General features: G+C 40.1%; 3 protein-coding genes across 4 annotated transcripts in view; 2 read left to right on the top strand and 1 right to left on the bottom strand.

Annotated features, from left to right (window-relative positions):
* Positions 1 to 2,674: 2,674 nt before the first annotated feature.
* LOC106095809 (low molecular weight phosphotyrosine protein phosphatase) lies at positions 2,675 to 5,012 on the top strand. The gene is made up of 4 exons (XM_013263191.2): positions 2,675 to 3,008; positions 4,212 to 4,393; positions 4,471 to 4,644; positions 4,709 to 5,012. The coding sequence occupies exons 1-4, from the start codon at positions 2,975 to 2,977 to the stop codon at positions 4,841 to 4,843; spliced, it is 525 nt and encodes a 174-aa protein (XP_013118645.1). The 5' UTR covers positions 2,675 to 2,974; the 3' UTR covers positions 4,844 to 5,012.
* LOC106095767 (adenosine deaminase 2-like) lies at positions 4,913 to 20,168 on the bottom strand. Its single transcript, XM_059361542.1, has 7 exons — positions 20,163 to 20,168; positions 18,839 to 18,989; positions 13,694 to 14,191; positions 13,443 to 13,612; positions 13,189 to 13,370; positions 5,542 to 5,678; positions 4,913 to 5,463 (listed from the first exon to the last, which is right to left on the bottom strand). The coding sequence occupies exons 1-7, from the start codon at positions 20,166 to 20,168 to the stop codon at positions 5,000 to 5,002; spliced, it is 1,608 nt and encodes a 535-aa protein (XP_059217525.1). The 3' UTR covers positions 4,913 to 4,999.
* LOC106095808 (adenosine deaminase 2) overlaps positions 5,594 to 20,897 on the top strand; it is a 64,442-nt gene continuing 49,138 nt past the window's right edge. Inside the window, exon 1 of one of the 2 annotated variants that reach the window (XM_013263188.2) lies at positions 5,594 to 5,680. The gene's annotated coding sequence lies outside the window, so the exon portion shown is untranslated. The remainder of the gene's footprint in view (positions 5,681 to 20,897) is intronic. The other variant, XM_059362359.1, reaches the window with a different exon arrangement.

Raw genomic sequence — 20,897 nt, 5'->3', positions numbered from 1 at the left:
TCCCTAGCTCAGGATGGTGGTTGTTTTCCGCACTGTGGGATGATAGTGCCGTTTTGGGCGCTAGTCTGTTTAAGCGGAGTTTAAGGTCGGATTTGTGTATCGACAATCGCGTTTTTTACATGTCTTTAGAATTTGAAGAGACACAAATCCGACCTTAAACTCCGCTCAAACAGACCCACACTGCGGAAAACCAAAGAGAGAGAGATAAAGTTTGGAAAAAGGTAACAAAAGTATCCTTTCCCTTGGAAACGGGTACTAAAACTACACTTTCCTTTGAAAACATGTATTAAAACTACCCTTTCCTTAGGAAAAGGGTATTAAAACTACCCTTTCCATTGAAAATGGGTAATAAAACTACCCTTTCCTTTCGGAAAGTGTACTAAAACTACCCTTTCCTTTCGGAAAGAGTACTAAAACTACCCTTTCCTTCCGGAAAGTGTACTAAAACTACCCTTTCCTTTGGAAAAGGGTACATAGACTACCTTTTTGTTTGGGAAAGGTTACTAAAACTACCCTTTCCTTTAGAAACGGGTACTAACATTACCATTTTCTTTGGAAGCCGCTACTAAACACCCTTTCTTTTAGAAACTGGTACCAAAACTATCATTTGCTTTGAAAAAGGGTACTAAAACTACTTTTTCTTTGGGAAAGGTTACTAAAATAACCCTTTCCCTTGGAAAAGGGTACTAAAACTACCTTTTCCTTTAGAAACGGGTACTAAATACCGTTTCTTTTTGAAACTGGTACCAAATCTATCCTCTCCTTTGGAAAAGGGTACTTAAACTACGATTTCCGTTTAGAAAGGATACTAAATCTACAATTTCCGTTGGGAAAGCTATTAAACTACCCTTTCCGTTGGGAAAGCTATTGAACTACCCTTTCCGTTGGTACTAAAACTACTCTCCGTTGGAAAGGGGCATAAAAACTACCCTTTCCGTTGAAAAAGGGTACTAACATTACCCTTTCCGTTGTGAAAGGGTTAAAAACTAACCTTTCCTTTAAGAATGGGTATTAAAATTTCTCTTTCCGTTGGGAAAGAGTACTAAAACTACACTCTCCTTTGGGAAAGGGTACTTAAACTACCCTTTCCGTTGGGAAAGGGTACTAAAACTAACCTCTCCGTTGGGAAAGTCCACAAAAACTTCATTTTCCTTTATGATGGGTTACTAAGACTACCCTTTCCTTTGAGAAAGGGTACTAAAACTACCCTTTCCTTTGAGAAAGGGTACTAAAACTACCCTTTCCTTTGAGAAAGGGTACTAAAACTACCCTTTCCTTTGGAAGCAGGTACTAGAAATATCTTTTTCTTTATAAACGGGTATTAAAAGGAAAAGGTACTAAAACAACCCCTTCTGTTGGGAAAGGGTGCTAAAACTACCCTTTCCGTTGGGAAGAGGTACTAAATCTACCCTTTTCCTTTGGAGAGGGTGTTAAAACCACGCTTTCTTTTGGAGAGGTGTATTAAAACTACCCTTTCCGTTGGGAAAGGGTACCAGAACTGCCCTTTCCTTTTTGAAAGGGGACCTAAAACTACCCTTTCTATTGGGTAAGGATGCTAAAACTACCCTTTCCGTTGGGAAAGGGTACCAGAACTACCACTTCTTTTTGAAAGGGTACTAAAACTACCCTTTCCATTGGGAAAGGATACTAAAACTACTCTTTTCGTTGGTAAAGGGTACTTAAACTACCTTTTCCGTTGGGGAAGGGTACTAAAACTACCCTTTCCGTTGGTAGTTTTAGGAGAGGTACTAAAATTAACCTCTCCGTTGGGAAAGGGTACTTTAACTACCCTTTCCGTTGGAAGAGGGTACTAAAACTACCATTTCCGTTGAGAAAACTTCCCATCCCGTTAGGAAAGGGTACTAAAACTACTCTTTCCGTTGGGAAAGAGTACTAGAACTACCCTTTCCGTTGGGAGAGGGTACTAGAAGTACCCTTTCCGTTATGAAACTAAAACTACCCTTTCCGTTAGGAATTGGTAATGAAACTACCCTTTCCTTAGGGAAAGGCTCCTAAAACTACCCTTTTCTTTGGGAAAGTGTACTTAAGCTAACCTTTCCTCTGGTAAAGACTACTAAAACTACCCTGTCCTTTGGGAAAGGTTACTTAAACCACCTTTTCCTTTAGGAAATGATACTAAAGCTATCCTTTCCTTGTGAGACAAAGGAAAAAAATTCTATTAAATTTTCTTTAAATGCAAAATTTCTATGAAATTGTCTTTAAAACACAAAATTTCTATGAAATTTTCTTTAAAACATAAAATTTCTATGAAATTTCCTCTAAAGAAGAAATGTCTATGAAATTTTCTGTTGAGAAAAAAATTCTATGAAATTCTCTCCAAAGAAAAAACTAAGAATTTTTCTCAAAAGAAAAAACTTCTATGGAATTTTCTCTAAAGAAAAATTTGTATGAAATTTTCTTTAAAGGCAAAATTTACTAACCTATGTAAATCCCCTTGTTATTATAAATCCGACAGCTTATCAAACAAAAGTATCTTTCCGAACGCCTAACATGTGTCGTTTCGCTGAATAATTTGTTTTTGTTTTTATCTGTCATTAGCATTCTGCCACAACATTTCACCACATTTCTAAATTGCATTGCTTTTAGATACTATGGTCGGGTGGTTTGTTTTTTGTTTATATTTACATTGGCTTGAATTCTCAATCTACACGAGAGTGCTTTCAGTCGAAGTCTTTTCTCTGACATTAGTTTGGCGTGCGGAAAGATCGTCGCCCAACCAACGTCACTTAAAAAAAAACACAAAGCATTTGTTGTCAAACTATTTATTACGTATTTTTAAGACATTTGAGAAGACAAACAATTGAGTTGGCTTGTGTTTTTATTTTTGTTTTGGTGGATTTAATAAACTTTGATAAAATTGTTTATTTGTTTAAGCCGTTTTCCTGCAGGCATCTGTACAAGAACATATATTTATCTTAATTTGAAACGGGATAAAAGAAAAATAATTAAAATCATGGGAAAACTTCGAATCTTATTCATTTGTATCGGTAAGTATAAGATGCATGTATGTATGAATGTGCACAATGTATTGTATTTTATTTTTGTAGCTGCATGACAAACAAACAAATCTGCATATTTTGTACATTAGAGTGCTTTAAATAGTGGGTGTATATGAGAGATTTAAAAAAATCAAAAATAGAATAGAGAAATCATGGTAGAATGAGAGAAATAATTAAAAAAATATGGTTTAACATGTTTAAACGATTTTGCGGGAATATATGTATATATCACGATTTCCCTCATTTTTAATTGATTTTTTATAAAATTTTGAATGGTGAGATGTATCGTTAGCACAAATGTCCTTACTCGTTCTCATCTATCTACATTTTATTAAATTGTCTATATCGATCTCCTGATTTGACGAAAAGAAGATAAAATGTGATCTCCCTGTGATTTTTTCCTAGATTTGGCTTTGTGTGCATATATGTTCTATACTGGATTTTCTCGTGGATTTTAGATTTTTATCTTCACACAGTACGTTTGAAAGTATTTTGCGGGCGATGGATAGGAGACTAATTTTTCTATAGTAAGGAAATACAAAACACCTCATGCAAAATATCAGACAAATCGGATAAGTATTGCGCCCTCTAGTGGTTCAAGAAGTCAAGATCCCAGATCGATTTATATGGCTCATAGCACAGTTATAGGAAATCATAACAAAATTTCAGCCAAATCGGACAAGAATTGCGCGCTCTAAAAGCTCCAGAAGTCAATACCCAAGATCGGTTTAAACGGCATCAAAACATTTACCGATATGGCCCATTTACAATCCCAACCGACCTAAACTAATACGAAATATTTGTGCAAAATTTTAAGCGGTTAGCTTTACCCCTTCGAAAGTTAGCGTGCTTTCGATAGATAGACGGACGGATGGACATAACTAGATCGACCTAAACTGTCATGACGATCAAGAATATATATATATATATATATATATATATATATATATATATATATATATATATATATATATATATAATAAATTTTCGAGAAGTTACAAGCAGAATGTCGAATTTGTATACCGCCGTCCTATGGTGGAGGGTAAAAAAAACATTTGGCCAATATTAAAAAATGCAGTGTGAACATAGGGCATCAACAAGCTCTTCCTAGTAATGGAGTATATATACATGAAACACATTTTTTTATAAATATTCTTAAATCACGTAAAAATAAACTTAAATTTGTCGCAGGTAATACTTGTCGCTCACCCATGGCGGAGGGGATAATGAGACATTTGGTTTTGAAAAATCAATTGGATTGGATCTGTGATAGCGCTGCCCTACGTTCATGGAATGTGGGCAGGAAACCAGAAGGACGCTGCTTAAAGGTGCTAGACGATCACGGCATTAAATTGAGCCACTATGGAAGAATGGTAAAAAATTAAAAAAAAACGTCAACTTCTAATACATTTCCAATTTTTATTTCATGTTGGGGCTTCATTATTTTCAGATAACTCCTGAAGATTTCAAAAAATTTGACTTCATTTTGGGCATGGATGAGAGCAATCTAAGTGAACTTGAAGTTATGGCTGATATAGCGGGGAAAGATTGTCGAGCTAAAGTGGGTTTGTTGGGAACCTATTTGGATAATTACGAAATGGAAATCATAAAGGATCCATATTTTGTAAGTCAAATACAAAGTTTTTTTTTTTATTATTTTGCAATAAAAAAAAAACAATTATTTATAGAGTAAAGGCATGGCTGCGTTCTGTACAACTTTTGATCAAATTTTCGAAAGTTGTCAGAAATTTGTGGAGAAACATCGTCACGACAATTTCGAGCATGAGGATGAAGATCAGCCAATGGAAGCAGCACAACATTAGGGCATTTCCCTTAAAATAAAATCCCTAAAACAGAGGCTTACAATTAAATTGTATCTAAAAACATTTTTTTTTCACTTTATAACAAAATTCTCTTTAGTGTAGCATAAATTAGGAAAAATATATACTCTAAACAAACAATAAAATACCCCCCTCTTGCTAAACTACTAAACCTTCTAAAACATCATCTATAAAATTATCCCATTTCGTTTGCAGCACTGCTAAGGCCTTTTGTCTTTCATCTGGTTCAAATGTGGAATATTTCACAGAATTCCAAACCAATTGTTTCAGCATCTTCAGACCCGCTTTGTTGGGTGCCAAACTCATGATGGCATAGTAAAAATCATAACTCAAAGCCTTGGCATTCCAATGGCCAGGATCATCATTGCATATAACCATGGGTATATTTTGAGCCAGAAACATAGAACCCGGATGATTTCGTAAATCCCATATAAGATTTAAAACCTGATTTGATATGGGACTAACTTCAATGGCAATGTCACGATTTTTCACCTCATTCCACAGTACAGGATGTTTCATCAGAGCAAAACCATGTCCAATGCGTGTGGTATTCAACAAAATGGCATCCAAGAGATTGTAGTCGATGGAGGAGCCAAACCAATCTGATATGGGAAGCGAAAGAAAAAGAAAAAAAATGAATGAGCTGTCTAAAGCTAAAATTGGAAGTTTACTCAACTCACTTGTCTCCCCCGCATGAAAGAAGAATTTGGCTGTTTTGGGCATTTCCTGAAGTATACTCACAAAATTATGCAATGGTTTGCCTTTGTCCTCCTGGCTCACTAAATCAAAACCAATAAGATCTTTGGGAAACATTGAACTGTAAGTAATAAAAAATTTCATTTTACTTTTTTTATTAGAATTAGAACTTGAACTACAGAAACAGATATAAATGAACTTTTTAATATAAAAAATATAAAAAAATTAAAATTGTTTGGTTCTAAGTTTTCTTCCAATACGAATGCGATAATTTATGTCTATAGATTCGACACTACAATGTATCAGGCAATGAACTTTAAATCTTAACATTTAAAATCATTTATGAAATTATATCCCACGTTTTTTTTATGCCTTAACACCCCAAACTGTTTTCTTCATTTACATCCCAAATATACGCTGTAAACAACAACAAAATACTTGGGGTGATTATGAACACTTTGGGGTCTATTTATATGTTGGTTTTTGGGGTGATATTGCATTATGAAAATGCACCCCAAATTCTAGATAGCAATTCGACCCAAATTTAATATTGAAGCGCAAATTGCATTTTTTGGGGTGCATTTGAATACCTTGGGGTGCATTTGTTTTGGGGTCATTTTTCATAATGAAAAATCACCCCAAATTTGGTGCTTTTGTTCATTTTCAAATTGGGGCCCAGTGATATGGCGCCTAAGTTTCGTGCTCTACTCTCAAAAACCTTTTATTTTAGAGTAGAGTATCAAGCTAAGTGAATAAGTCTTTTTTTAGAGGCTGTTTAGAGGGTGGTGTGGACCACCGGACGATTAGAGTAAGGGGTACGGTCCGCCTCCCCATTCAGATATCAAACAAGTTAAAGCGTGGTAAGTTCGCCCGGGCCGAATCTTGGGAACCAACCATCATGGATTCTGTTAAAAATTTTTAGAAAACAGATTTTATTCTACATACCAAACTTCTGTCAAACCAGCAAAAATTAAAGCTTCTAGGAACCGAACAGAGATGATCGAGAGACTGCCTAACATGGGAGCTATATCAGGCTATAGACGGATTTGGACCGTAATAGGCAGAGCTGTTGGAAGTCATAACAGTACCCTTCATGCAAAATTGCAGCCAAATCGGACACAAATTGAGGCTTGTACGTGATCAAGAAGTCAAATCGGGAGATCGGTATATATGAGAGCTATATCAGGTTATAGACCAATTTGAAACATATTGGCACATATATGGAAGTCATAACAGAACACCGCATGCAAAATTTCAGCCAAATCGGATAAAGATTGCGGCTTCCTGGGGCTCAAGAAGTCAAATCGGGAGATGGGTTTATATGGGAGCTATATCAGGTTATACACCGATTTGGACCGTACTAGACAGAGATGTTGGAAGTCATAACAGAACACCGCATGAAATTTTTCAGCCAAATCGGACAAAGATTGCGGCTTTCAGGGGCTAAAGAAGCCAAATCGGGAGATCGGTTTATATGGGAGCTATATCAGGTTATAGACCGATTTGGAGCGTACTTGGCAGAGTTGTTGGAAGCTATAGCCAAACACCTCATGAACAATTCCAGCCAAATCGGACAAAAAATTGTGGCTTCCAGAGGCTCAAGAAGTGAAATCGAGAGATCGGTTTATATGGGAGCTATATCAGGTTATAGACCGATTTCAATCCCATGGCAGCCGGTTGTACGTACCGGATTGACCCGATGGAATCTTCATCGGCAAGGGCTGCCGCCTCAGTGTACGTGTTCGTCTTTTTTCGTCATGGGAGAGGCACATCCCGGAGTGCCTTCTCCGTATGCTTTTGGTCCGTGCCGGGATTGAAAAGAACCCCGGACCCTGGTTCTGTTCCGTTTGCCAGAACCGCCTTCATCATCGGTCAGTGTCGGTGAGGTGTAACAGGTGCTTGGAGTGGGTACATTTCCGTTCTTGCTCTGGCCTAACTTCGCTACGGGAGTATAGTCATACTGGCTATGTCGCTTGGTGCTGTGCGAACATAGCCAGCAGTGGGTCACAAGCGTCGCCGTCGTCGCCTTCGGCGTCCTCGTCGTCGGACTATGTGACCCCCCCGACCTCTCCCGTACGGCAATTTATGCAAAGACAGCACCCTAGCCCTACTATTGCCAGGCCAGTGTCGGGAAATGTATCGTTCCTGCAGTTAAACTGCAATAGACTGCGAGGCAAGATTGATGAGATTGTGGATTTTATGAGTCGGAAGAGCATATCGGTCGCAGCGATCCAGGAGACAAAGCTGACTAACACCTGCAGCTTGCACAGTTGTCACGGCTACAATGTGCTACGTAAGGATCGCTCAAGGAATGGAGGTGGGGGATTGGCCTTCGTTATACACCATTCCGTGCAGTATAGACCTATCTCGCCTGCGCTTGACGCTAGTGACCCATACATGGAATGTATGGGGGTAGCAGTCAAGTCTGGTACTGCCGAGATAGAGATATACAACGTGTATATACCGCCGGTTGGCAGCTGTGTCCCGATTAATGGCCAGGCCTACAGCCCCGACATAAGTGGGTTGCTATCTGGCCATAGTCGTCTGGTTCTGGGGGATTTCAATGCACATCACTCGTCATGGCATTCTCCCCTAGGCAACGACCAGCGTGGCATAGCTTTGGCAGAGCAGATATATAGCTCCACGTTTTGCACGGTGAATGAGGATGCCCCCACTAGGATTACGAGGAGGTGCAGCAGCTCGCCAGACATCTCAATCGCATCCCCTGATCTCCTGAGTGACGTATCCTGGCAAGCCGTCATCTCTTTGGGGTCAGACCACCTCCCCATAATCCTCACCATCGACCGACCACCCGACTTCATAACCTCTGAGCGCCGAACGTTCATCAACTACAAGAAGGCCAATTGGACTGGCTTCAGAGAGTATACCAATCGCCGCTTTAATGAACTGCCACCCCCCTCTGATGTGCTTGTGGCCGAGAGGAAATTCCGAGACATCATCAACGCAGCAGCCGCTCGCTTTATACCAGCCGGTCGAATACCGCAAGTGCGACCCAATTTCCCGGCGCAAGCAGTGGTACTCGCAGACGAGCGTGATGGGATTCGTGCTATGGACCCCGCTAACCCCAGAATCAGCGAGCTGAATCTGGAAATAAACAGGGTAGTCAACGAACATAAGCGGAATTTGTGGCTGGAACACTTGGAGCAATGTAACTTAGGCACCGGTGCAGGCAAATTGTGGGCCACTGTTAAGTCTCTCTCGAACCCCGGTAGACGGGACGACAGGACCTCAGTCACTTTTGGCGAGTTAACCGTGACTGATCCGAAGAGATGCGCCAGGTTGTTCAACCGTCAATTTATCGTGCATCCCGAGAGAGACAGGGCAAGGAGGAGAGCCATTCGCCGTATTCGTGGTCTCCGAGCCGATGAACAGCCATCACAATTTACCGTGGGCGAAGTTACGAATGTCATCCGTGGCGCCAAATCTTCCAAGGCGTTGGGCCCCGACGGAATCTCTACATTGATGCTGAAGAATCTGGATTTACCTGGAGTTGAGTACCTTACCACTGTCCTTAACCTGTCATTGAACACTCTTATAGTTCCCGATGTCTGGAAAATGGGCAGAGTGATCCCGCTACTGAAGCCTGGTAAAGACCCGAGTTTGGGGGAGTCGTACAGACCGATCTCCCTTCTCTCACCAGTGGCTAAGACGCTTGAGGCATTACTCCTCCCGAGCCTCGTAGGAGAATTTCCATTCGCCGAGCATCAACACGGATTTCGGAGACTGCACAGCACAACAACAGCCTTGCATGCCATCACCACACACATTTGCCGTGGCTTCAATCAACCCAGGCCATGTGATAGGACGGTCCTCGTGGCATTGGACCTATCGAAGGCATTCGACACGGTCAGCCATGCCAAATTATTTGAGGACATCGCCAACACGTCCCTCCAGCCAGGCCTTAAACGTTGGGTCGCGAATTATCTGTGTGGCCGCCAGTCATTTGTGGAATTTAGGGATAAGAAGTCAAAACACCGTAGAGTGAAACAGGGAGTTCCCCAAGGCGGGGTGATATCTCCGGCTCTGTTTAACCTCTACCTTTCCTCCATCCCACCTCCTCCAGACGGCATAGAGATCGTATCATATGCGGACGACTGTACGATCTTGGCATCAGGCCCCCCACCCATTGATGACATCTGCGATAGGTTGAACGTCTACCTCAACGAGCTTGCCTCATATTTCGCTGCAAGAAATCTGAAGATATCCGCCACCAAATCTTCAGCCACACTGTTCACTACAAATACGCGTGAGGTGAATTCTGAGCTGACTGTGATGGTCGATGGAGAATTGATTCCGACCATCAAGTGTCCCAAAATACTTGGCGTCACATTTGACAGCTCCTACACTTTCTCCCCACATGCCACAGCAATCTGCAATAAAGTCAAAAGTAGAAACAAGGTCCTCAAGTCACTCGCTGGCAGCACTTGGGGTGCAGACAAAGAAACCTTGTTGACCACGTACAAAGCAATTGGCCGGTCTGTGGTAAGTTATGCAGCGCCAGTGTGGTCACGTCAGCTTTGTGACACGCAGTGGAAAAATATTCAGATCTGTCAGAATGCCGCCCTCCGAACTGCGACGGGCTGCCTCCTTAGTTCTCATGTGGACCACCTCCACCAGGAGACAAAGATCCTACCAGTGCGAAGACATAACTACATGCTGTCTAAGCAATACCTTTTGGGCTGTTATCGCAGAAATCATCCAAATCATCATCTTGTGGATAGATACCCACCGCCCAGAAGCCTTAAGGTAGATCTACATGATCTAGAGCGTGAGGTCCAGCGCTACAAGAGAGAACCTCTAGATCAAGCGGCATATCAAGCGGGTCTGAACAACATTCATGCAGACACGGTAGCAGACGCGTTAACTGGCTACCGGGTGAATGTAGTCCTTGGAGAACGACCGCCACCCATTGCACCCGAAGAAATCGACCTCCCCCGGCAAACCAGAGTGATTCTGGCTCAATTACGTTCCGGCAGATGCAGCCGCCTCAATTCCCACAGAGCTAGGATTGATGCCGATGTGCAAGATGTATGTCCCGACTGTAACCAGGGACCGCACGATACACGTCACCTGTTTAACTGCCCGGCCAGACCCACTCGACTCAGACCCAGATCCCTGTGGACGCACCCCATCTTAGTCGCGGAGTTCCTGTGTCTTGACACTCAACAGAATCAAGCAGACGAAAGATAGTACACAATAAACTGCTACAACAACAACAACATAGACCGATTTGGACCGTACTAGGCAGAGATGTTGGAAGTCATAACAGAACACCACATGAAAAATTTCAGCCAAATCGGACAAAGATTGCGGTTTTCAGGGGCTAAAGAAGTCAAATCGGGAGATCGGTTTATGTGGGAGCTTTGCTAACCCAGACACTAAAAATAGATACAGATTCGCCCAGCTCTCGCAAAGTGTTCTTCTGTCAAATATATTTCTTAATAGCCCCATATTGCCATGGTCGGTAAATATGTCCGGTTTGCGGGTTTCTTTGGGGGTGGAGCAGCATTCAAACACTTGGCCCCACATATGGATATCAGATTCGTTTTCTTCCCTCAAATACCTTTATTTGAGTCCCATTTTTGCCATCATATACCCTATTTGTCGGTTTTGGGTTGAGATTGTCCTCTCAGGTATCTGAAAAATCCCATCAAATATCTCCGTTATCAGGTGTTTTGTAAACTTGGGGAAAGTGTGAGGTTCTGCCCGTCATCAGATATCAAAAAATTAGATGCCCTATCTGCACCATCTGTGAAAACTTCAAGAAAATTGGTTCAGCCGTTTTTGAGTCTATACGAAACAAATAAACCAACATAAAAAGATGTTGTCGACATTTTTTATTTTTATAGAACACTTGCTAGTTCGGTGCGAATAAGAGTCCTATATAAATATGATTACTGTAGAAGCAGTCTTAGAACGATGATTTGTTGCTCTTGTAGCAGTGTGTTCGTCTACCCGGTTCTGTTAAGTATCCAGGCCTCAAAACTCTGCGACTGAGTTGGGGTGCGTCCTAGATCCGGAGGAATCTGGTCCTAAGTCAAATAGGTTTGGATGGGCAGTTACACAGGTAACGGGTGTCGTATGGTTCGAGTTGACAATCGGCACATAGATCTAACACGCTGTCATCGTCCTAGATCCAGAGGGATCTGGTCCTGAGCAAATAGATTTGGATAGGCAGTTACACAGGTAACGGGTGTCGTGTGGTTCGAGTTGGCAATCGGCACATAAATCTAACACGCTGGCATCAATGCATCTGCCGATACGCAATAGAACTACTCTGGTTTGACGAGGGAGGCTAACTTCTTCAGCTTCACCCATTTCAACTTCTTCAGCTAACTGTTCACCGTTGCCGAGCTAGACCTACTTGAAATGTCGCCTGATCTAGAAGTTCTCCCTTGCAGCGTTGAACTTCACGCTCTTGATCATGTAAATCCACCCTAATATCTCGGGACGATGGATCCAAATCAACGAGATGGTGATGGGGATGGTGTCTGCGATAACAGCCCAGTCTTCTGATAGAGGTGATCCACATGAGAACTAAGAAGTCGGCCCTTAGCGGTACGCAGTGCAACATTGTAACAGATGTGAACTGTGTGGGTGAAGATTTGGTGGGGGAAATATTCAAATATTCTGGCTGCCAAAAAAACGACAAGGTAATGGTTTAACCTCTCCTAGATGTCATCAAAGAAGAGGAAGCCACCGAGAGCAGAGGTTAGCATGTCCGCCTACGGCTCGGACAAATCGGTTAATAATAATTGCGCCCTCCAGAGGCTCAAGAATTTAAATCGGGAGATCGGTTTATAAGGGAGCTATATCAGGTTTTAGATCGTTTCAGATGATACTTAGCACGTATGTTGAAGGTCATAGAAGCAGTCATTGCGTAAAATTTCAGCCCAATCAGACAAGGAATACATCCTCTAAGGACTCAAGTTGTGCAACCAGGAGATAGGTTTATATAGGAGCTATATCAAGTTTTAGGCCGATTCGGACCATACTTTGCACATCTGTTGTATATCATAGAGACGTCACAGTACAAACCAAATCGGATAAAAATTGCGCCCTCTAGAGGCTCAAGAAGTCAAATCTGCAGATCAGTTGAAATGGGAGCTATATCAGGTTATGAACCGATGCGTAACATACTTGGCACATAAATTGTGCAAAATTTCAGCCAAATCAAATAATAATTGTGCCTTCTAACGGCTTAAGAAGTCAAATCGGATGATCGGTATATGTGGTAGCTATATCAAAACATGGGCATATTTTGCCCATTTACAATCCTACGACCTGCACTAATAAGAAGTGTTTGTGCAAAATTTCTAGGGCCAAGCTTTACTCCTTCGAAAGTTTCAACAGACAGATGGACGGACATAGCTAAATAGACTTAGAATGTCAAGACGATCTAGAATATATACTTTGTTGAATATCAGATCCTTATTTCGATGAGTTACAAGCAGAATGACGATGTAAGTTTACCCCCATTCTATGCTGGAGGGTAAAAAAATGGCTATTCCATTATGTTACGCAAATTACAAAATAAATTCACCGTCCTTTAATGGTGGGTATGAAAATTCTTATGAAAATCGTTCATTTCAGCTAATGTCATTACTTACTGGTATTTCTTAAAGGTTTTAAAATGTCGGCGCATTTGCGGTACATCTGCATTACGATTAGTCGAAATAATAATTTTTATACCCAAGAAATCGGGATGAAGTTTCTTAAAGCTTTCAATTATTTCCTTTAACTCTTTAATACCTCGTTCAGGAGGAAATATCCGGCCACTAATGTCGTATAACTAGGAAAGTAAAAGTGTTAGACTTAAGATTATCATATGTACAATATAATGTTTCTTAAATTTTGATCCTACCTCATAGAATTTCATGCGAACTTCGGCATACATGATATTGTCATCATACATCTCTTGCAACATTTGCCAATTATAGGATCTATAGGCTGGTAGATATAACAATACTTCGGAGATGGTGGCAAACATATTCTTAAATTTGTTCCAAACCCAGTCGATGGTGGGATATTCTACTAGAAGTGTCGGGGAAAAAAGCAATTATTCAATAAAAAAAAAATCTATTTGAGTCCCACCTCCCTCAATGCGAAACTTACATTCCGGTGTGGGCGTATACAAATTGATAAGCTTCTCCAAAGCTTGATCATATTCTACGGCAGAGACCGAAAGATTCCTTTCTTCATTTACTGATACATATTGGGTCACACAACCATGTTTCTGAGGCAATTGGCGGAATGTCAGTATACTTATGCCATCTTTACGGGTACATTTTAGAAGTCCCGGCATTTGAAAAATATTTTGCACCACCCATTTTGAGGTAACTGCTGCTGAGGTATGTGTATGCAGCAGCGCCCCCTTGGGCATTTGCTGAAGAAAATGAAAAACTTTGCTGCGATCTATTAGGGACTTGGCCTTAAAGAAATGCAACGCAGCTGCATTTTGATCGGAATCGTTAAAACCGCGAGCCAACTCATCGTATTTGTGCTTTAAAAATATTTCATCCACTTTGGTTTCGCGACTATTCAAATGGACGCGACCACCGGTACTGAGATTATCCTCAGCCTCTATTACTGCGGAGCGGGCATCTTGGTGGGCTGGAAGGAAAAAATTTAAATTTTAGCAATGAACAAAAGGCAACCAGAAATTCAAAAAAATTTGGTGTCGTTACAAATCAAACCATTGCAAAGTGGGAGAGAATCCAAAAAAAAAATAGTGAAAAACCAGTAAGGAAAGGAAAAAGTCGTGCGGTGCCGTCTTTATAATACCCTACATCTATACTATAGGTACAAAGTGGGAGCTATATCTAATTCTGAACCAATTTTGGTGGACCTCGGCGGATGTTTTTAGATAGGTTATTCAACAATCCGTGTCAAATTTCGAGCAAATATATTCAAACTGTAATAAATACGGTTGACAAATGACAACATTATTGAAAATTAGCCAATATCTGACGAACATATATATGGGAGCTATATCTAAATGTGAAACGAATATGACTTAACTTCTTAGATATTGTGGTAGGCATCGAGGAAAGAGTTGTGCACAATTTTGGCAACATTGGTCTATAATGCGCTTGCAGTAAACTTTAAAGTTTAAATCTGGTGAAATTCATATACGGCAGCTATATATAAATCTGTATCAGTCAATCAGTAATATTGGAAGACATAAGAAACTCCTTCTTCCCAAATTTTGAGAGAATCGATTAACAAATGAGCACTTTATTGCAATATTTCTCAACATCGGACGAACATATATATGGGAGCTATATCTAAATCTGAACCGATTTCTAGCAAACTTCTTAGATAGATTTGGTGGTCATCGGGGAAAGCGTTGTGCAAAATTTTGGCAAGATTGGTCAATAAATGTGCTTGCAGTGACCATAGAAGTGAAAATCGGGCGATGCACATATATAGCAGCTATATCTCAATCTCGACCGATTTCTGTAAAGTTCACCAGTAATGTTGAGAGAAAATCCTTCTTGCCAAAATTCGAGAGAATCGGTTAACAAATGACCATTTTTTTGCATTATTACTGCAAATCGGACGAACATATAAATTGGAGCTATATCTAAATCTGAACCAATATCCATGAAATTAACCAGTATTGTCGAGATTCATAAAAAATCCTTCCTGCCAAATTTTGAGAGAATCGGTTTACAAATGACCATTTTATTGCATTATTACTGCAAATCGGACGAACATATATATGGGAGCTATATTTAAATCTGAACCGTTTTCTATGAAAATCACCAGTAATGTCTAGAGTCGTAAGAAAATCCTTCCTGTCTAATTTCGAGAGAATCGATTAACAAACGACAATTTTATTGCATTATTACTGCAAATCGGACGAACTTATATATGGGAGCTATATCTAAATCTGAACCGATTTCTTCCAATTTCAATAGGCTTCGTCTCTAGGCCGAAAAACATGCCTGTGCCAAATTTTAAGACGATCGGATGAAAATTGCGACCTGTACTTTGTAAAAAATTAACATGGACAGACAGACGGACGGACATAGCTAAATCGAATCAGAAAGTGATTCTGAGTCGATCGATATACTTATCAATGGGTGTTACAAACTAATTCACTAAATTATAATACCCTGAACCACAGTAGTGGTGTAGGGTACAATAAGCCGTGTGAGAACGGGTACAGATATCTCTTTGAAATTTGAAACGGTTAGAGCTGAGATTGTGTTAACTAGATCGTGTGCAAAATTTCAAGGCCTTAAGTTGTTCGGGCGCTTTTTGGCAGGCCCCTAAAGTTGGTCACCTCGGTATTTCGAGAAATTGGTCGGGTCTGATGGTCCGATTTTCAAAAATCTCTACAATAAAGCACGCTTAAGGTCTACAATATCTTTACTGATTTCAGAGATATTCGACTTAAATTTTTTGTACAATTTTAACCGAGATCGGCTTCCTATTTTGCTATTTGCAAAGGCATTTGTGGTTCGATTTTCATTTTTATGCATGATTTGGATTTGTGACAAAATTTACGACAACTTTGGCGCAAAAAGTATCCACATCTGATGATTCAGTTTAAAGTTATACAGTTTGGAAGCCAAAAGAGGTGAAAAGTGTATTTTTTGCATCTAAAAAAAAGGATTTTCATTGATTAGACTTTATTGAAAAAACTTGCTAGGTTGTTAGGTTGGAAAGAGAGTGCAAATATTAATCTGCCCATGCCACTATAGATATACACCTAAGCCAGTAATCGGCTTGTTGTACGCTCTAAACACTAAAAAGTAACCTCGAAAAAGAAAATTTTAAGTTAGAAATTCCGTGCTACTTACAAAATCCTTAATTGTTTTCCATACCCCTCCCCTAAGTTGGTTCATGCTCTAACGTCTCATCAACTTCCCCACATGCCATCACTTGCCGCACCGATTTTACATAAGTGAGCTCGTAGTCCTATGTGTCTCGTTATGACACCAAAAGCTATACTGACCTCCTTCTTACTTTCTTTAGCAATAGCCTCGTTCTCTCACGATCCAGATCAGCCCATAGGATTTTCGCCGTCTTACCGACGGTTTCGGTGTTTGTCGCCCACGCTCTTAAATCGAACTGCGCCGACCCGAAAGGCTTCGGGTTAACCAAGTTTATCGACGGCAGCCATCTTTGGAGAAGGCGTTAATCTCCTTCTTACACTCCAATACTGTTCGTGATCTTACCGTCCTGGTTATTATTGTCCTTGTGGTTATATTACCGTCCGTAAAGATATTCCCACTCGACGTCCTCGCGTTAGTACCACACCACCTCACGCATTCCGTGATCGCCCGGATCTCCGCCTGCAGGACCATATTATGGTCAGGCAGTCTAAAACAAATCACAATCCCTGGGTTCTCAATGTAGACCCCCAGATCCACTCTGTCCCCTAGCTTTGATCCATCCGTGTAACATGATCTTCCAGATGGCAATACTAGGGTTCCGTCAGTCCAAGATTGTGCCGCTGGCAGAGTGCCTCGCAATCGACCTCAAATGTCGTCTCAAGTATCCGATTAGAAACCTCTTCGCTTTCTTCCGGGATTTCTATCGTCGTCTCGATTATACCGCAATGGTTTGAGGTGCTCCCATCCTCAATCCATTCTACCATCGCCTTAAATCTCATAGCCGCAGTGGTCTTGGTGCGATAAAAGGACCATTTATTATCCGATTTCGCTTAAATTTGACATCGTGACTTATGCTAGGATTTTTGACATCCGTGTCTTATATGGTTCAGATCGGTCTATATATGGATATAGCTGCCAAAAAGATCAATATTGAAACAAAATTTAACATTGACTTGTGTTTATGGGACCACTCAATGCCCATGCCGAATTTGATCCAAATCGGACCATATTTCGTTATAGCTGCTATGGGTGCATAAATAATCCATTTTTTTCCGGATTATGATGAAAGGTGGTTTACATATATACCCGAGGTGGTGGGTATCCCAAGTGCGACCCGGCCGAATTAATTACATTTTTATACCCACCACCGAAGAAAGGGCGTATATTAATTTTGTCATTCCGTTTGCAACACATCGAAATATCCATTTCCGACCCTATGAAGTATATATATTCTTGATCAGCGAAAAAATCTAAGACGATTTAGCCATGTCCGTTCGTTCGTCTGTTTGTTGAAATCACGCTACAGTCTTTAGAAATAGAGATATTGAGCTGAAACTTTACACAGATTCTATTTATGTCCATAAGCAGGTTAAGTTCGAAGATGGGATATCTCGGACTATATCTTGATATAGCCCCAATATAGACCGATCCGCCGACTTAGGGTCTTAGGCCCATAAAAGCCACATTTATTATCCGATTTTGCTGAAATTTTGGACAGGCCTTTCGACATCCTTCTTCAATTTGGCTCAGATCGCTCCAGATTTGGATATAGCTGCCATATAGACCGATCCGCCGATTTAGGGTCTTAGGCCCATAAAAGCCACACTATTATCCAAATATGCCAACATTTGGGACAGTGAGTTGGGATTTTGGACAGGCCCTTCGACATCCTCCTTCTATTTGGTTCAGATCGGTCCAGATTTGGATATAACTGTCATATAGACCGATCTCACGATTTAAGGTTTGGGGCCCATGAAAGGCGCATTTATTGTCCGATGTCGCCGAAATTTGAGACAATGAGTGGTGCTAGGCCCTCTGACATTCTTTTTCAATTTGGTTCAGATCGGTCCAGATTTGGATATAGCTGCCATATAGACCGATCTCTCGATTTAAGGTTTTGAGGCCATAAAGGGCGCATTTATTATCCGATTTTGCCAAAATTTGGGACAGTGAGTTGGGTTAGGCCCTTCGACATCTTCCCTCTATTTGGTTCAGATCGGTCCAGATTTGGATATAACTGTCATATAGACCGATATCTCGATTTAAGGTTTTGGGCCCATAAAAGGCGCATTTAATGTCCGATGTCGCTGAAATTTTGGACAGTGAGTTTAGTTAAGCCGCTCGACATGCTTCTGCAATATGGCACAGATAGGTTCAGATTTGGATGTAACTGCTATATAGACCGATCCGTCGATTTAGGGTCTTAGGCCCTTATTATCCACATTTATTATCCGATTTTGCTGAAATTTGGGACAGTGAGTTGTGTTAGGCCCTTCGACATCCTTCTTTAATTTGGCTCAGATCGGTCCAGATTTGGATATAGCTGCCATATCGGTCCGGCCGAACTTAACGCCTTTTTACTTGTTACAATTTTTCGATTTTCATAGTAAAAAATATTTTATTTAACACTTACTTGAATAATACTGCTTTTCTTTGAGATTGGCTAGTGGCGTCCCTGTGACTATTATTACGACTGTTGCTACGATAATGCAGGTTATGATGATGATTATTAGCACAAATTTATAATTGATTATTTTAGAGGGTTGTTGGTTATCGATCGACAGCTACATTCAGTTGAGCAAGAAAGTAAAAAACACAAGTTAAAAATTTGATTTCCCATGCAAATTTTGTCAACGTTTTATTTTTAGAGAAAATTTTTTTTGAAATTAATCTGTATTGTTTTTAGTGTCCTCAGATACTAGTGTTCCCTTTTTAAATAAATACAATATTTAAAGAAATTTTCATAGTGCAAACACCAAAATAGCGAGTGAATATTTCTGACATATGTTTTGAAAGTATTTTTCAAGTTACCATTGTTTGTGGTGTTTGTTCGCAATTTTTTTGAGTTATTTCGACAAAATGTTTTAGTTTGGAATTTACGCTCAATTTGAAACTGCTGCTTTTGTATTTGCTCAATCTTATCGATGTGAACCACTAGTTTTACCAAGCTTCAATAAGCTTGTTTTACGATTTTTTTTTATTTTTTTACGACTGTGGTACTCTATTGCTGTTATAATGTGGTCTCAGCTCTATAAAGGCATGCTGGCTATATAATAACTATTCACAAATTTATGTTAGTTTAAAAAAAATATCATAAATTTATTATAGTACTTGGTATGTTATTTCACACATAACTTCCTATATATTGGGTTGCCCAAAAAGTAATTGCGGATTTTTTAAAAGAAAGTAAATGCATTTTTAATAAAACTTAGAATGAACTTTAATCAAATATACTTTTTTTACACTTTTTTCTAAAGCAAGCTAAAAGTAACAGCTGATACCTGACAGAAGAAAGAATGCAATTACAGAGTCACAAGCTGTGAAAAAATTTGTCAACGCCGACTATATGAAAAATCCACAATTACTTTTTGGGCAACCCAAGAGTTAATTATTTGGATATACTTTGTGGTTTTCCAACCTGCATCTTACTACATCGTACTCAAATTATGCCGGTTACTATTATTTTGCGAGAATTTTATTGTGTGATAGTCTATATCATTCAAAGATTTAAACACGTAGAATAATATCGGACATTAGTATAAAGCATGCACTGGAAGTAAAATGCAAATTTGCCCATGCAAGTAAAATGCAAATTGGCAAACTTCTCACATAGCAATGAGTACTGTCCGATTCACGTTTAAGAGATCTAAGGAGCTTTTCTACCAAATTTGGTAGGATTTACTTTAAATTTTATGGCTTTGGTCGGATGGATGGACAATTCGATTTTGGCTCCTTACCACCATTTTTAAAAACGCCAGATCTCAGATGGGTCCACCGATTTAAGCGAAATTTTGTTTGGCACTTATGATACCCTAAAAACACGAAATTGGTATAAAATTTTGGGGTCAAATAACATGGGGGGGACGCCCCATCCCAAAACCCACCCGAACGGACATATTTACCGATTAGGACAATATGGGTATCAAATGAAGGGTATTTAAGAGTAGAGTACGAATTTGGCATAAAAATGTCACACTAAGTGTCACCCACTCCCAAAAACACCACCCAGCAGGGCATTTTTGTCGCTTTAGGCAATATGGGCATCAAATGATAGGTATTTAAAAGTAGAGTACAAATATGATATACAAATTTGTTTTGAAGGCTTTCGCTACCCCCAAAACCTCCCAGCAGGACATATTTACCAATTGGGACAATATAGGACTTAAATGAAAGGCATTTGGGAGTTAAATAGGGGCCGGGCCGACCCATGCCCAAACCGCCCTACAAGTAGCGCACAAAATGAATAGGATATTTAAAATTGTGTCCAAGTTCCTAGCGAGCCGACCTAAGCCTAAAACCTCCCTAAAATACCGTCAAATACCAAAGTAGACCGATCGGGACAATGTTGTACTCAAATGAAAGGCTTTCGGGAGTAGAATACGAATATGTTGTCGAAAATTGGATCCAAATACCTAGGGCGTTCCTCAAGAGTATCGTCCAAAATAAAAAGTGGACCGATTGGGACAATATAG

Source organism: Stomoxys calcitrans, chromosome 2 (assembly GCF_963082655.1).
Source record: "Stomoxys calcitrans chromosome 2, idStoCalc2.1, whole genome shotgun sequence".
NCBI lineage: Eukaryota > Metazoa > Arthropoda > Insecta > Diptera > Muscidae > Stomoxys > Stomoxys calcitrans.
This window is presented reverse-complemented; position numbering and strand designations above follow the sequence as displayed.